General features: G+C 39.3%; 1 protein-coding gene across 4 annotated transcripts in view; it reads left to right on the top strand.

Annotated features, from left to right (window-relative positions):
* The window catches only part of POLK (DNA polymerase kappa), a 104154-nt gene that overhangs the window by 34604 nt on the left and 51945 nt on the right, over nucleotides 1-17605 (top strand). For all 4 annotated transcript variants that reach the window (XM_024194126.1, XM_024194123.1, XM_024194124.1 and 1 more), the window contains exons 6-10: nucleotides 2521-2674; nucleotides 6034-6285; nucleotides 10118-10242; nucleotides 10465-10631; nucleotides 13911-13943. In XM_024194126.1, the coding sequence (XP_024049894.1) occupies nucleotides 2521-2674; nucleotides 6034-6285; nucleotides 10118-10242; nucleotides 10465-10631; nucleotides 13911-13943 (731 nt within the window). The remainder of the gene's footprint in view (nucleotides 1-2520; nucleotides 2675-6033; nucleotides 6286-10117; nucleotides 10243-10464; nucleotides 10632-13910; nucleotides 13944-17605) is intronic.

Here is a 17605-nt window from a genome sequence, read left to right as displayed (position 1 = left end):
TCTGGTTCCATATAGACTTAAGATAATAGAGGTTTTCAAAATTATGTAATGAACAGATGATGTTGTTATATTGGTAAATTCAAAACCATAACACATAATCTAATAATTAGGAAACTAGGAGTAAATAGGGAGAGCAAAGAGAATTTCTTCATACCATAATAACCATATGGAATACTAATTACCTGGGAGAGCTATTGAATCAAAGAGCATTAATAAGCTCAAAAGACCTCTATATTTGTTTCCAGAGAATGAATGGACTGAGGAGTAAAATGGAAAAAATTAAGGAAGGAGGAAAGGTGATTAGTGTTTCTTGTCCCTAGAAAAGTATGGTACATTCCTTTCCATTAAAAAAAAAAAAAACTATACATGTAATTAATACATTATGATGAATAACTGTATATATTTAAATACTTTGTGTTCTCTTAAGATTTAAATAAATTGGTTTAGATTATAATCTTAAAGCTTCACATGAGAGAGTTGCAAAAGATCAGTTTGAATTAACATCCTTAGAAATATTTAGAATACATATAACTTTGTATGAAGAAAGATTAAATATATTCTGTAGCTGTTGAGGCAAATTAATTGTTGGTGTAAATCCATTAATTTCAGCTGAGTTACAACAGGGATGAATTTGACCCAAGATCTACAAAAAATAGTGGGTTTTTTTCACTTTACAAGATTACTGGTAAACTAAACACTGATGTTAATTCCATTTGATGTTCTTCAGTTCCATTTTATTAATAGAATGTATATTATATAAATATGTGGTTTTGAGAACGAATCAGACTTGTTTATGATGTAATTAGGACCTCACGATATGGATGTAGTCTTGTATTACAGTTTGTCTTGTGGATAAGGGTAAAATAGTTGAAGATTTGTATATATTTTTATGTTCCTTTTATTATTGGCGCTTCAGATATTATTTCCATTAAGGGAGCATTTGATAAAATGAGGCCAGACTTCCCCATATACAAATTGTTGCACCTTCCAATGATTCCAAAGAGTAGAAGGAAGGAGGCAGCGTTGTTCCCATTTTACAGATGAAGAACTGAGGCACAGCAAGATTAATTAGCTTGCCCATGGTCTCAGTGGCAGAGCCAGGAACTTAATCTAGATCTCCTGAGTGCCAGTCCAGAGCCTGAAATCTGATGTGGAGGGATCACTCTAATGGTAATAGTATGGGTCAGTCTCCAGACCCATTTAGGGCCTGATGTTATATCCACTGAAGTCAATGGCAAATCTTCCATTGACTTCAGTGATGCAGGATTAGGTCCTTAGGCCTTGGCCCCTTCCTGAAAATTTCCATTTCTTCTCATTTGTTGTGGTTGTTCTCATTATATTTATACCATTTTTACTCAGACCTGGATTGAAAATAGCAAACTGATTTCACATTAGCAATCAAAACTTGTTGGGAAGGCTATGTTTTAGTCACTTTCAAGAAGAGGAAGAGCCCATGACTGTCCTTGAAGATTTAAATCACAAAATTTTACTAAAAGTTCTCAAGTATTTTATAGTGAAAATGAAGCATTTAAAACTACAAAAATAGGTGTCAGAATTTTATTTTGAGCATTTACTCTAAGATTTGCATATCATAAGACCCTCAAAAGAATATTTAAACAAGAGATGACCACTGTGAGTGGTTTGGGGAGATGAAGATCTGATAGACATAAATGGGTTTTAAGGTCCATTAAGTAAATTTCTTTAATACAAAGAAATGTCCCTATCAGATTGAAAAAGTTGTACTTTTACACACCACTTGTGTAAGAAGCGGCTTATTTTACATGTTAGTGTGGTCAGAGCAATGAATTATAACTACTTAGGTGTAAGAAACCACACAACTTTTCTGTATTTTATCAAAAGAATTGCAGTGTGTAAATTAACTAAAATGAGCTGTATGATTATTGGTAGGGCTATAACTAGCACTAAGCATTGCCCATTGTCCTCAACAACTACACTAAAATATCCTCAAGCTGTCAGCTACATCAATTTATTTTTCCTATGGTTAAAGCTTTCTTCTCTTAGGCAACCAGTTTTCCGTACATTGAATTAAATGTTATATCCTTCAGATATGAATGCAAATCACAGCACAGCATGAAAAACTGAATCAGACCACATACGCATCCCAAGTTTCTGATAAACTTACAAGCCTCTTGAACTTTTTTCACATGGTTACCACAGTGTCATGGGAACCTAATGATGTGAGAGTGTATAGTCACTTAAACATGTATCTCTCAGCTACCTCTTCAGTAAAATGCACATTGCTCAGAGAGCCTGATCTTTGTTTTGGTGTGTAATACTGACTTATTGCTGCTTTTAAATGAGAAACAGAAGTTTTATAAATTTGCCATATCAATACATTATTTATTTCATAAATACTTAGAGTAATGGTACTGATTCTCTGATCAAAATGGATGTGCAAAGTATGCATGTTATTGCAAAAGTATCAGCTTCATTTTAATACACACCAACATGTTTTGCTATTGCAGCACAACTTTAAACTTTCTTTACGTGTTTATCAAGGTTAGAGAAATACTGGCTGAATATGATCCTAGTTTTATGCCCATTGGCCTAGATGAAGCCTACTTGAACATAACGGAGTACTTAGAGGAAAGACAGAACTGGCCCGAAGATAAAAGAAGTTACTTCATCAAAAGAGAAAACATTGCAAAAAATGGTAACCAAATTACTAAATATTATAGATATTAGCATAGTAAATTGGAAATTATTATATATGAAAATTATGATGTATGGCTCTGTAGAGTAATCAGTTATGAAATGTAAACAAATCTCTTCCCTAATAGAGAGGATCTTGACTCTTTGAATAAGTATTTTATAGCAAACTGCAATCAGCGCCATGATATGTAAGCCCTAACTTCACTTTAGAAGTGTCAGAAATCGTGTTACAAAGGCAATACACCTGAGCTCCATTAAAGTGCATTACAAGAATAAAAATACATAAGAAATGAACTCTTCAAAAATAAAGAATGATTAAAACATGATTACATCAGTTCTTGCTATTGGAATGTGGAAAGGCAGAATTTCCCATAGAGGGATCCACCATTGGGGATATTAAAAAGTTTTGTAGGCAAAGTCTTGTGCCAGTTATTGACTTTATGCACAGACAAACAGCATCATTTTAATCCCGCACATTTCAAAACTATAAAGAAGGCCATTGAGGAGATAAACAAGAATACACCTTTCAATTCTACTGAAAAACACTGGCCCATCTTCTATCAGAACAGAGATGTAACAAAATAGGCATTATGAACATATCGCATATTGGCAAGTATGCACTTAGGCATGTCTATCTTCAAAATAACACCGTTTTTGCTTAAATGAACAGGCTTCTTCCTTTTTTTCCTTTTTTTAATACCATTTGCAAACCCTCAGGACATGTAATTCTCATTGAAGTCAATTGTGGTTCTGTATGTTGAAGGCGTGTAGAGTCAGACCCCGAGAATCATAAAAATGAAGAACTGGAAGGGACCCCAATAGGTCAACAGTGCAGTCTCCTGCACTGAGGCAGGACTAAGTATTATCTAAACCATGTCTGACAAGGTATTTGTCTAACCTGTTCTTAAAAACCTCCAATGACAGAGACTCCACAACCTTCCTAGGTAATTTGTTCCAGTGCTTAACTACTCTTACAGTTAGTTTTTCTATGTCTAACCTAAATCTCGATTGCTGCAATTTAACCCCATTACTTCTTGTCCTGTCCTCAATGGATAACAGTTTATCAGCGGAAAGAGGTGGGGCAGGGGCTTGGGGGAAGGGGTGGAATGGGGATAGGGAGGGGGCAGAGTGGGGTGGGCTGGGGCCGGGTCACTTGCTGCTGCCAGTGCCAGGCCCCCCACTGAACCCCCAGGCTACCCTGGGCCCTGCGTCCCCCTGAAGCGCAGGGCCGCCCAAAGTGCGGGGCCCAGGGTGGTTGTCCCAGTCCATCCTATGGATGGGATGGCTCTGATTGGATCCGTTCTGGTCACCACCAAAAATTATACAAACCTGGCGCCCATGTTTGTAACCCCTCACAGCTTGGTATCATCTGCAAACTTTATAAGTGTACTCTCTATGCCATTATCCAAATCATTTATGAAGATATTGAATAGAACTGGACCCAGTGCGGGAGCCCACTCTATGCCTTTCCAGCCTGTTTTTGAACTATTGAAACTACTCTCTGAGTACGGTTTTCCAGCCAGTGTAAGATGAACTTATAGTAGGTTCATCTGGGCTATATTTCTTTAGTTTCTTTATGAGAAGGTCATGTGAGGTGGTATCAGAAGCCTTAATAGAGTCAATATATATGACTTTTACTGCTGCACCCCTATCCACAAGGCTTGTCACCTTGTCAAAGAAGGATATTAGGTTGGTTTGACATGATTTGTTTTTGACAAATTCATGTTGACTGTTACTTATTACCTTATTTTCTTCTAGATGCTTACGAATTGATTGATTATTTGCTCCATTATCTTTCCAGGTATCAAAGTTAAGCTGACTGATGTATAATTCCCTGGGTTGTCTTTATTCCTCTTTTTATAGATACGGACTATATTTTTCATTTTCCAGTCCTCAGGTATCTCTCCCGTCCTCCATGAGTTTTAAAAGATAATCGCTTGTCTCAGAGATCTCTTCAGTTTCTTATGTAATCTACTATATATTTCATCAGACTCTGCCAACTTGAAGACATTGAACTTGTCTAAGTAATTCTTAATTTGTTCTTTGCTGATTTTAGCCTCAGATCCTACCCCATTTACACTGATTTTCACTATGGTAGTCATCCAATCATGTTCCCCAAACCTCAAGGGCCAAGTGCATCTGGAATTGCCATTTTGCTCCTGCCATGGGCCATAATCAGCATAAAAAGTATTTTTCTCTCTCTCCCTCAAGGACACAGAGGGCCTGAATGTTCCCCAAGATGTTGTGCAATTTACACATGATCTCACAAACACATCTACTCCCACTTGTTCTTTCCATTTTTTTTCTCATTAGTTTTCTTTTCAACAAATCTCTTAGCTGTTGTAAATATGTGCAAACCTTGGTAATATTTTCCATATTATCTAAGTACTATAATCTTTTTCAGTTTGTTACCTTCCCTGCTTTGGTACGTTTGCAAGCTGCACTGCAGAGCCCCACACTGGACTTCACCTGGTTGGGTATACCTAGAAGATATTGGATAGAAGTGGTCAGAAATTTTCAATGGAATGTTTTTCCATTAGAAAATGCAGATTCATCAAAAGCTACATGTTCTGCATGAATGTGTGTCTTTTGACAAATCTTTCAGTGGCAACCCCTCAGCAGCTCAGGTTACCAAGGCTTCCAGACTCCAGGTTCCTCAGCAGCCCATATGGCAAGGAGTTTGGGAACCTGGGCTCACAATCTCCCTGGCTTTCCTGCAACCTGCCTGGCGCTAGGAATGTGAGCTACCTGGTAGCTCACCAGGTGAGCTGCCCATGAGGCTGGGAAGCTCTGGCTGCTGGGAGCCTGAATTCTGCTGCAGCCTACCAGGTGAGCTGCAGAGGAACCAGACAACTTGGGATTCTCAGTATCCTGCTTGGGGGGCCACCTGGCAGGCTGCAGCAGAGCCAGAGCTTCTAGGCACTCTTGTTTCAGAAACACCAGAATATTCCCACAGAGAGAATGTTTTAGTGTTTCTGAAAGAAAATATTGCAGAATTTCACTTCCTCAAAAAAATTATAATGTTTTAACTTTTTATCTCAATTTGGGACAAAAACATTTCCAAAATTTCAATTCCCCCCCCCCCACCAAAGTGAAATTCAGTTTCCTGGCCAAATCTAATCCTGGGCCAAGCTCAAATCACATATACAATGAGGTGGTTATGACCTTTCCTTTTTAAAAAAAATGTACCAGTAATTGAAATTATTTCAGCTACATAATTACTTGAACTTTGCAAACAGAAAAAAGTGAAATAGGTAAATCAGCTTTTTTCAGGAGCTATGCAAGGGAATCAATTCACAAAATATATGTTGCTTATTAAGAAGGATGAGTTACACATATGTGTACCCGTTTATAATGTAGGTAAACAAGATGTAACTGCACCTGATGAACTAAAGTTGAATGAAGATGCACACTCATCCTCACCAATATTGTTTGAAGATAATACTTCTATAACAGAGGAACAGCCTGTTGCTACTTCCCACCTGTACACTGAAGAACAGAGAGATCAAGAACTGTTGCTAAATTCAGTGGTCTTTGGAACTTCAGCTGAAGAAGTTGTGAAGGAAATTCGCTTTCGGATTGAACAAAAAACTGGATTGACTGCCAGTGCAGGTACACACATGTACATAAATAATAATATTTTGCATATATGTAGTGCCTTCCACCCAGTGATCGCAAAGTGCATTACAAGCATTAAAAAATTAGCCTTGCATCTCCTCTTTGATGTAAGGAAGTATACCCCATTTACAGATATGTAAACTGAAGCACCAAGATTGTGACGTGCTCAAGGCCACATCACACAAGAAATCTCAGAGTCAAGAATAGAACCCAGTCTTATGCTTTATTTAACCACAAGAAATCTTTCTTCTTTAATTAATTGCTATTGCTGGCATTGTATACTTTTGGTTAATGATAGCAGTCAGATCATCCTTTTTCTTCCTGGTTTCCTTTTCAATCTTAACTCCTCCGCTAAAGTGGAAAAGTGACCCAGTTGGCTCAGGCATTAGTCTTACACCTCTGGACAGCTGCATTTAAATTTTAATTTGCCCTACTGATTTTGTAAGCCTTTGATCAAAGATAGATTTAACATTGGAATGCTATAGTTGTTACTAGTTAGGATAAAGGCACATTAGCAGAGCTGTGTGGAGAAACATGTTCAACACTTGCCCATCCTGTGCCTTGCTCAAGCTAGTTTTTAATCACTTTCTTGAGCACTAAATACACTGACATGTTAAAAATAAAATAAACTGTTTACCAGACAGGTTAGTATTTACTTTTCAAGGCAGTGGCAGTTTTAGATCTATGCAGCTCGTACTTGCCCAACTGATCTTCCAACTGGAACTCGATCTATGATAGCCTGTCTGAATCGCCCCTATTAGGCTGCGTCAGAGATCAAATCCCCGAACTGCATTCAGTCCATTAGTTCAGATAGTTGCTCTTCAGGACTCTTAGGGCTAGTCTACAGCGCTGGTGCACTGTCTACACTGGTGCTTTACAGCGCTGAAACTTGCTGTGCTCAGGGGGGCATTTTTTCACACCCTTGAGCGAGAAAGTTGCAGTGCTGTAAATTGCCAGTGTAGACAAGCCCTCAGTGACTTGCTGATCTGTATAAAGGAGTTATCAGGGCCTGCGGAGCTTGGAGCACGGGGGGGGGGGCACAGGCAGGAAGTAGGCAGGGGAAATGTCCTGTGAAAACATGGGTAGAGGAGAAAGTAATAGGATGGAACAAAGCTGGATGACACCCAACATGTTACTTCATATAGGGCACTGCAAAACTCTGAAGCAGTACTGCTTGACTGTCAACAACATTTTTAGTTTCATTTCTGTAAAATTTCATCCTCTTCTGGATGACTCACTGTTTAGAAAAGTAGGGGGGGACCTCTTAAGAATGCTGGGGATTTGATCAACGAAAATGAAAAGTGATTACTGTTTAATAATCTGACAATCTAGAAGGCTAATTGGACTATTAGTAAGCAGTGATATACAGAATGGTTCCTAGCATCACCAGGAATAAATTATAATCACTATAAACAGCAGTCAGTCTTTAAATCATCGAGGCTATAGAGAAGAATCAATCTATTTGTCACCTGCTATTCACCTCTTTTCACCCTAAGGGCAGGTCTTCACTACCTGCCGATCTATCAGGGATCAATTTATCGCGTCTCATCTAGACGCGGATAAATCGATCCCCGAACGCGCTCCCCGTCGACTCCGGAACTCCACCGCTGCGAGAGGCGGAAGCGGAGTCAACGGGGGAGCGGCAGCGGTCGACTCGCCGCCATCCTCACGGCCAAGTAAGTCGACCTAAGTAGCTGAAGTTGCGTATCTTAGGTCAAGTTCCCCCCGAGTGTAGACCAGGGCTTAGTACCAACAGGGTTCATCTGTAAAAACCCAGTTATTTTGTGTGATGATCTGGGGCTCTGTCCGTATAATTTATGATTTCTAGTTGATATTATGAAGTTGTATTATGAAAAACTGCTGTATCGTGAGTGTCTTTGTGTATGTGGATCCACCATTACTGATCGGTCCTATAGCAGGGACAATAGGGAATTCTAAAGTTTAACAATGGTACTTTAACCACTCCAAAGTTATGCTAAAAATCAGCTGCATCCTTAGAAAACCATTGTTATCTTATCTCTCTGGACAGTGGGGGTGGGGGAGGTAGGAGCAATGGAAAGTTACTCAAAAGACAGAACAAAGGAAGTTGGAGATGGGGGAGTTAAATAGCAAGGAAAAGGAAGTGTGGGGCAGGTGAAAGTAAGATATCACAAGCTGGGGAAGGGACTCTATGACAGAAATCACCCAGCATGTAACAGCCTGCATGAGGCCTGGCCTGCCTGCCTGCTTTTCTGGACACAGATGGTCCCTAAGGGCTCACAAGGGAATTGTGAGCTGGGAAGTGGTGTTGTGGTTAAATGTTTGTTGTTCTGTAGGATCTATGCTCTTCTGTACATGACTAAGTAAAAGAGCATTAAGATAATAGATTCTATGCAGTGTGTGTGAGCATATGTCATATGCTTTATAACTACTGTGAGCTCCAGAGAGCTCTAAACTGTAACCAGAAGCTTCACACCTTTGGGGGTGTAGTTTTGGGGATGAGTATGTTAAGTAACTGGGGTACCTTGGGGATCAGTGCTGGCCCTGGGATCTAAGGTGCAAGTGGGCTGAGAAGCTCTATGACTGAGATAATGTGCCAGAGAGACCAAGGGAAGAAACAGGGCTGCAGCCTGCTGAGACTCTGGAAGCTTAAAACATCCAGGGAGCCAGAGGCTTGGGTTCCCCTCACACCAGTCCAGTGGATGGCTGGAAGGGAGTGCCCAGCTGGATCTATGGCACTCTATTTACTAAAAAGAGTAAAAAAGACACACGCAAATCAATAAAAAGGATAAATTGCCCTTAATTTTCAAGAACAGATAGATATTCCATCTATCCTAGATATTTACATGATACCCATTACCATAGTATTTGAAAACCTCACTGTTTTTAATGTAATTATTTTCACAACATCCCTGTGAGGTAGGGGAGCATTATTATCCCTATTTTACAGATGGGAGAACTAAGGCACACAGAAGCTAAATGACTTGCCCAGGGTACCATAGGAGGTCGGTGGTGGAGCAGGGACTTGAGCCCAGCTCTCCCAAGTTCTAGACTAGTACCCTAACCATGGACTGTCTTTCCTCATCCTTGGTGAAGCTCTACTACGATGTTTAGGTTGTTAAATGTGTCATAACTATTTGCCATATGTCTGAACTGTAATTGATTGAGATACCTCATTCATATTTAGACCAAACATAACTTCTCTTCCACCCCAAGCTTTCTCTTTTACTGTAAATTACTGTCATATTAATGTGTAATCATGTACCAAGTTGCAGAAAACCCTCATCACTTAATTATATATGTTGCATTTATATATAATCCCTTTCATCCTGCATATCTCAAAGTATTTTATACACCTAACCTGATAGACAAACTATACACAATGAGTGCTTTAGCCACTATTGCATAGCTAAAATGAAACATAGCAGTTCTCATGTCCCCAGGAGCGCCACCAGCTTTTTTGCCGCCCAGGCAGCGGAAGGTCCTGCCCCCGAAATACCGCCCCCAAAATACCGACGATGACTGGGGCGGCCGAAGATCCGGCCACCGCGGTCGCTGTCCCCCAAATGTTAGTGCCCTAGGCGACCGCCTAGGTCGCCTAATGGGTTGCACCGGCCCTGCATGTCCCTGTTCTTTCAAAAAGTGCCAGATGACTGTAATGACCAAAATGGGTAAGAATCTCTGTTTTACATCAGTCTTCTCCTTTCTGTTCTTGTTTGGTCATTGCCACGCATAGGATGATTAATTTTACACCTTTAAATCTAGGAACATTGAAATGGAAGATTGAGTCTTATGGTTAAAATGTCTGTTGTGTTTCTTCCTTTGTTTTGTTTTGTTTGTTTCTAAGGAATTGCTCCAAATATGATGTTAGCAAAAATGTGCAGTGATCATAATAAACCTAATGGACAGTACAGAATCTCCCCTGATAGGCAATCTGTAATGGACTTCATCAAAGATTTGCCCATTAGAAAGGTGAGAATATTATCAAATTTACTATACACTCATGTCCTCCTTATGTGAATACTAGTGTTCTAAAACAGATAATTTACTTAAAGATAATTTCATTTCTTCAGTGCCAACCTAGTTCTAAAATTCTCTTTGAGTTGAATTGTACTAAATGTTAAACATTAAGCATTTATCCAAAGATTTCAAAAATTCCAACTTCATTGAGACACATTAATTCTTGTTCTTCAGGTGCCTGGTATAGGAAAAGTAACAGAGAAAATGTTAAAAGCTCTTGGAATTCTGACCTGCACTGAACTTTACCAGCAGAGGGCACTGCTTTCTCTTCTTTTTTCAGAAACATCTTGGCATAATTTCTTGGATGTCTCACTTGGTTTGGGTTCAACGGATTTGGAAAAGTATGTCTTGGTATATGTTTTACTGTGTGAACTTTACGTTTTGTTAAATATTTCCCCAAGTGTGTTACACATCTTATACATTATGAATGTTATAAGATAGATTTGCTGGGTTTGACATTAAAAATATCTGTCAGGTAAGTTTGGATAGTATCATATATAAAAATTGTGACTGTTAGTAATATCTTACAAATAACACCTGCTTTATTGCTGTACCAAATGTTAATTTACAAAGCAACCACTTTTTAAAAAGTGAAGGATTTGTTAATGTATGACCCTTTGGAGTACACAGAATAGGTAGAGAGCTTATAGAACCAAAATCCCTGTCTGGTTTATGAATCTAAATGGTCTGCCAAACAAAGCTCTGGCCATACATGCACACCAAGAAATGAATAGCACCAAGTTTTAGACAGCTGTATGGCGAGCACGTGTTGTTTAGAACGGGGGTTCTCAACCTTTTTCTTTCTGAGGCCTCCCACAACGTGCTATAAAAACTCCACGGCCCACCTGTGGCACAACAACTGATTTTCTGCATATAAAAGCCAGGGCCGGCATTTGGGAGTAGGAAGCAGGCCAATTGCTTGGGGCCTTACGCCACAGGGACCCCTGTGAAGCTAAGCTGCTCAGGCTTTAGCTTCATCCCCCGCTGGTGGGGCTCAAGGCCTCGGGCTTCAGCCCCATGCAGTGGGGCTTCAGCTTTCTGACCTGGGCCCCAGCAAGTCTAATGCTGGCCCTGCTTGGCGGACCCCCTGAAACCTGCTCACAGCCCCCCCCCCCCCCCCCCCCCGGGGGGGCCCTGAGCCACTGGTTTAGAATAACCTTATCAATACTAAAATAGATTACGAGATATGTCATACGTATAACTAACCTAAACAGGGTTTATTTTATTATACTTATTTAGCCTTATCATAGAAGTTAACAAGTATTTCTTCCATGTAGTTAATACACCTTCGCTGTTTGTAATTATTCCTATATGATCTTAAAACAAACACATAGTGTCAAATCTTCAGCTAGTGTAAATTATCACAGCTCCATTGACTTCAATTGACTACATCAGTTGAGGATCTGTCCCTAGTTTCTATGTCTCCTACCGTGTTTAGATATAATTTTTAAAAATTGATAGTATGATTGACTCTGAATTTGTTGGGGTAGAACCCAACGTTCGTGTTTCATTCTTCATATCTAATCTAATCCATGGTATTTTTGAAGCTCCTGTCATTGTGTTATCTAAATGCTGCCCTTATAGGCTCCTAATGGAGAAAAAGAGGGGCCAATATCTGCTCAAAAACTATCACCCTCCCACACACCTGTCTTGAATGCAAATACACATCCTCCCATCACTCTAAAACCACAACTGAACATTTTGCCATGCTGTTCATGTTTAGTAAGCAAGAGCCCTAGTTAAAGATTCTGAAACCCTTTCTTTTTAATTCTGTCATGCTGTTGCTTTTGGGTAACATTTTCAAAAGCACCTGAGGGTATGTCTACACTGAAAGTGTGGGGTGGGGGGGGAGTGGAAGCGGGGTAAGCCTGTGACAGCGAGTCTCAGGCTCATGGGGCTCACGCTACAAGGTTAAAAATAGCAGTGTAGAAATTCCCTCTTGGGCTGGAGCCCAGACTCTGAAACCGTCCTCTCTTGCTGAGTTTCAAAATCCAGGCTCCAGACCAAGCAGGAACATCTGCATTGCTATTTTTGGCTTGTAGTGCAAGTCCCACTAGCCTGAGTCAGTTGACCTGGGCTCCAAGACTCATTGCTGTGGGGGTGGGGGGGGGGGGGGTTGTTTTTTTTTGTTTTTTTGCAGTGTAGAATTTGGAGCCTAAGATCATTTTCAGAAGTGCTTTGGCACTTAGGCTAAATCTCACTGAAAGTCACTGGGACTTAGGCTCCAAAGGCTCTTAAGCACTTTTGAAAATATTACCTCTTGTTCTTACCATTGCTTCTCTGGTATTAGCAGAATGAGAAATCCTTCCTTTAAGACTGCAAAATAATCTCAAAAGTAGTCAAAAGAAAAACAGCTGTTTAACAGCACACATTTTGAAAAACAGTTTGGGGACCCTTTAGGTTTGAAAAGCACAGTATAGATGTAAGCTATCATTTATTTAAAAAAAATAAAAATAAAAAAGTCTTCACACCACAAAAGCTTAGATCAATATATACCACCACAAATCTTTGTATTTTTTTTCTGAAGTACATAGTAAATTTATATCTTTAAAGGTGACTTGTGAAGGATAACATGGCTTGTCCAGTTTTTCTGTATGATGGATAAAGAAAGCCTGAAAGTTTTTGTTTTTAATTACAAAAATAATCTGCTTGGTTTTATTTACATTAGAAATCAAAGTCCTGTTTGGTCTTGAGTACTTCATAATGACTGTGAAAACTTAAAGCAATAGGGATATTTATAAGAACCAAGAACAAAAACATTAAGTCATCAGAAAGGCAAGAGATTTTTTGTCAGACTGTTTTAAAGCTTTGTTTTTTCTTTAATCTTGTTAATACCTATTTTAACTTCAGTGATGAACATTTTGGAGAAAGCAAGCCTTTGTTAAAGTTTCAAAGTTTCAACCCTTGCTCCTTCAAAAGATGTTTGAGTATACGGTAAATATCCCTGAGACCTCCCAGATGATTGTCCCTAATTTTTTTTTTTTTTTTTGGAGAACAAACTAGATATTCTTGATCCAGGCAAAAACAAGTCAAAAATAATTAAAAAAAAAAAAAAAAAGCCTGAAGACACATTGGTTTATACTATATCTCATAAAAAGTGACAAAAGGCACACAAGCCCCATTTAAAAAAAAAATCCTTTACAGGTCACTTTTTAAAAGGATGAAAGTCTGACTGGAAAGAGGATTTTCCTCTTTTTTAAAAATAAAAATAAGACTGGTATAATCATGATTTTAGTAGAAGCACTTTGCGAGAGATAGTGAGCCAAGAAAGTGGAAGAATTGTATGTAATATATTAATTTGTTTTTAAAGTCTTAAAGCCCTTCTGGTCATTAATGGGTATGGCTGACTCATAGTGCAAATGGTTAATTGTATTAACAGCCATTACTGATCTACAGTTTTACTTCATCTGTAATATACACAATTTTAAGAGGAAGAAAAACTCCCCGTTTTCCATTTCCTTGCAATGTTGATTTATGCAAGGTTCTCAGAAATGTTAACATTCAAATCCCATGGAAAATATACTGAAATCTTCTCAGTTAACTATGAAGGGGTTATTAAAAAAATAAAAATTCTCTTTGAAAATGACTGAAGTTCATAAAAACAATTTTCTTTTTTAAAGGTACGGAGAAAGAAAAAGTATGAGCACTGAAAGGTATGTATGGTAATGTTAGTATCTAAAAAACAATGCCATTAATCACTAACTTAATAAAACCAATCTATGTAAAATAATGTAGTTGAGTCATCACATTTATTTGACTTGTTGCCTGATCTACTGATTGTGTATTATTTATATTGATTACTTACTGATTCCCCATTAACATTCTGAGGCTTGGTAGGTTCTTGTCCCAAGATCAGGCCCCGTAGTATTAGAATTACTGTTCAGTTGAAAACCCCAATGTGCACAGTTGCAACACGCACACTTAGAAAAAGCCTTTTGAATTTGAAATAGTTTTATTAACACAATTTTGTAAAGTCACAAACACTCCAACCCAGCAAGGTAGATAAAGATAATACAGAATGTGCGTCTGAGCAACCACATACTCACAACGTCCCTTACAAAACGACCCAAAATGTTAGTTGTCATTCTCACCATCACCATCATTACCAGTAGTCATCATCCTGGCATCTCCCAAAAGTTACATCTCCCAAGGCACACCGACTGAGATACAATTTTATAATGTGTTACACTGACTCCACTATGCCTAATGCATATTCAGTAGGGATTTCTCCCCTTTTTCTTATTTGTATTTCCTCACCCTACTAATGTTGGGGGGTGCCCTTCTTCCATATGTTAGTAGTCTGTTTACCTCAAGCTTATTAGCATATATGTCAGTTAGTTACCATGGCACTCCTGTGGTCAGACATCTGCTGATGTTCCTAATTTAAAATATCCCAAGCTGGTATAAACTAGCATCTTGTGGTTACCTGTCAGCAGTTCAGTCATTACAGCATTCTTTCTTGTGATATCTTATGATCTAGGGTTACTCCTGGTTATCTGCTTATGCTAAGGCTTTTGGACCTTATGTCTTGTTTAGCTAAGCTATTAGGCCTTGTAGGCTCATGTAACTATGCTGGTTCTGGTGGGACCCAACTGAGAGTGCCAATCCAGGACAAATTGCTTAAAGCTGGGCAGTTACAGCCCAAGGCTGGGGTTTCTATGCACACCAAGGCAAACCAAACCATCCAAACAGAGAGAACTTCGGTTTTACCTCACTGGCTAACCACAAGTCACACAAGCAATTCCCTTAGACGCTCCTGTTTCCCAGTGTCACCACCAGTGCCACTCGTTATGGGGACAAATGGTTATGAAAACCAACACCCCAGTAAAAGAAAAAGGTTCCCTCGATCCCAAAGGACCAAGCCCCAGACCCAGATCAATATACAAGTTAGATCTTAACCACAAATCACGCTGTTGCCAATCCTTTAGAATCTAAAGGTTTATTCATAAAAGGAGAAAATATAGATGAGAGCTAGAATTGGTTAAATGGAATCAAATACATACAGTAATGGCAAAGTTCTTGGTTCAGGCTTGTAGCCGTGATGAAATAAACTGCAGGTTTAAATCAAGTCTCTGGAGTACATCCACAGCTGGGATGGGTCATTCAGTCCTTTGTTCAAAGCTTCTGTTTGTAGCAAGGTCCCTCCAGAGGTAAGAAGCAGGATTGAAGACAAGATGGAGGAAATGCAGCAGTCTTTTATAGTCTCTTGTCATGTGGCCTTTCTTTCTTTGTTCCAAAGACAAGCATTTGGGCACATGGCAAGAAAAAACCTTAGAGTTCTGTCCATAGGCATGTTCCTGCATACCTTGCTGAGTCGCAAGGTGTATCTGCCTTCTTTCAATGGGTCAATTGTATAGCTGATGGTCCTTAATGGGCCATCAAGCAGGCTAGGCAGTGCTGTCACCAAATTGTCTGGGGTGTCACCCAGAAGCATAGCACAAGTTTGAAATACAGACAGTATAGAGCCAATACTTATAACTTTAAATACAAAAATGATACATGCATAATCATAGCATAATCATAACCAGCAAACCATAACCTTGTCTTAGACACCTTATTTGACGACTCCCTTTATACAAGATTTGGTGCCACTACAGGACCTTGGTTGCAACGATGATCTATATGGTCCCAGTTCATGTCAATAACGTCACAGCTCATTACTTACTTATTACTTAACTTATACCAAGACCTTGCCTAGAAAATACCTATACCTATAGGGTATAGACTAACCACTAGTGGCTAAGACATCAGATAGTACAATCCTATAAGTGTTAGTTGATATTTTATGTATATTAGGACAGCTAGTTTTATGTGTAGTAACTTCACTACATAAGAGTCAAGCTTCCTGTCCTTGCCTTCAGGGTCCTGCATAAGTTTTCTCCTACCAGTTTTCCACCCGATTGCTTTAAATGAGAAGAAAGCATCAGGTTTCTTTTCTTAGGCCGTCATCTAGGGAGAAAGTGTGGGGCTTCTGACATTACCTACGAAGTAATGGGGAGAGAGTTATGTAAACATCAGTGTAAGCAGCTCTGTGTATTTATAGATATGGAGATATATATGGATTGGTCTTGTGCACCAGTGGATCATCTAAATTATTTACTTTTCTGCTGAACTGTTCTGATTATACTGTAAAGGAATGTTTATCTTTTGCCCCATAAAACGTATACCATCAGCTGCAACTTGTTTTTCTCTTGATGCTGATATAACTTCTCCAGATGTACGTTATAGGTTTGGTGAACTCCAACAGCAGTTCACAAAGTATTTGTGTATAGTGACAAAAATTCTAAGTGTCTTAGGCCTGGGCTTCACTAGGCTATTGTGCTCCAGTGTAGATATGCTGTTAGACACCGCCCGTGACTGTAAATGGTGCAGCTTCCCCAGGTATCTCCTGAGTCGCAGACCAGTGACTTGTTCTCTTCTCTTCTCCTTAAATTCTGCTAGTCTCCAAGCAAATCAATTTGACTTTTCCAGCCTGATATAATCCCATATCTGAAATCTCAGCCATGTGTTCACAACTTTTGACACCTTTCTTCAAACCTTCCCTTTTCCTGCCCCCAATTCACCTTCTGCTCAGGATCTCACTGATTTTTTCAAAGAGAAAACTGACAAAATCTGACATGACCTCATCTTTTCCTTCTTCCATTCTCTCCTCTTCCCCTCTTATCCACACCAAGATTTTCTGTCTACTTTTCTCCATCAATTCCCTTGCCTGCCCTAGAAACCATTCACCCCTTGTGCATCCAACCTGTGCACTGAATGAGGCGGGTCCTGCAGAAAAAATAATTTGCGATCATGTAATTAAAGATTGTATCACAATACATACACACAAGGTGGAAAGCTTAAGGTTGCACCAGCTACTATAAATGTGGCATTTCCTAACTCTCATGTGTTTAATTTTACAATGTAAAGTTCTTTAAACATAGGTTGGAGTTTTTTTGTGGGTGTTTTCCTGGGGTTTGTTTTTTAAAAGGAAAATAACTAACAAAATCTATTTTGTACAACTGTTACAAACACCCTGTTGTGCATCAACAGCCGTGTTTGAATACTGAAACTTCTACACGGTTTGAGGTACAGGATTAACCATGTTTGCTATCAGCAGGAGAAGATGGTTATCCCACAGGGAGGATGGGCTACTGGCAGCCACATGCTGGATCTGTGTATTTGTGGAGAGCCTGGCCCAGACTCAGGAGGTGTGGGGGGGACTCCTTTCTGTGTGGAAAGAGTGAGGAATGGGCTAATGTGGCCATGTGCTGTCTGGGGCACGGTGGGATAGGCAAGGTAGTTCAACTCACATGGCCCCCTCTTTCTCTCTGAG

Source organism: Terrapene carolina, unplaced genomic scaffold, assembly GCF_002925995.2.
Source record: "Terrapene carolina triunguis isolate 2854851 unplaced genomic scaffold, T_m_triunguis-2.0 Scaffold69, whole genome shotgun sequence".
NCBI classification, from domain to species: domain Eukaryota; kingdom Metazoa; phylum Chordata; order Testudines; family Emydidae; genus Terrapene; species Terrapene triunguis.
The sequence above is the reverse complement of the archived record's forward strand: the minus strand, read 5'-3'. Positions and strand labels throughout refer to the sequence as shown.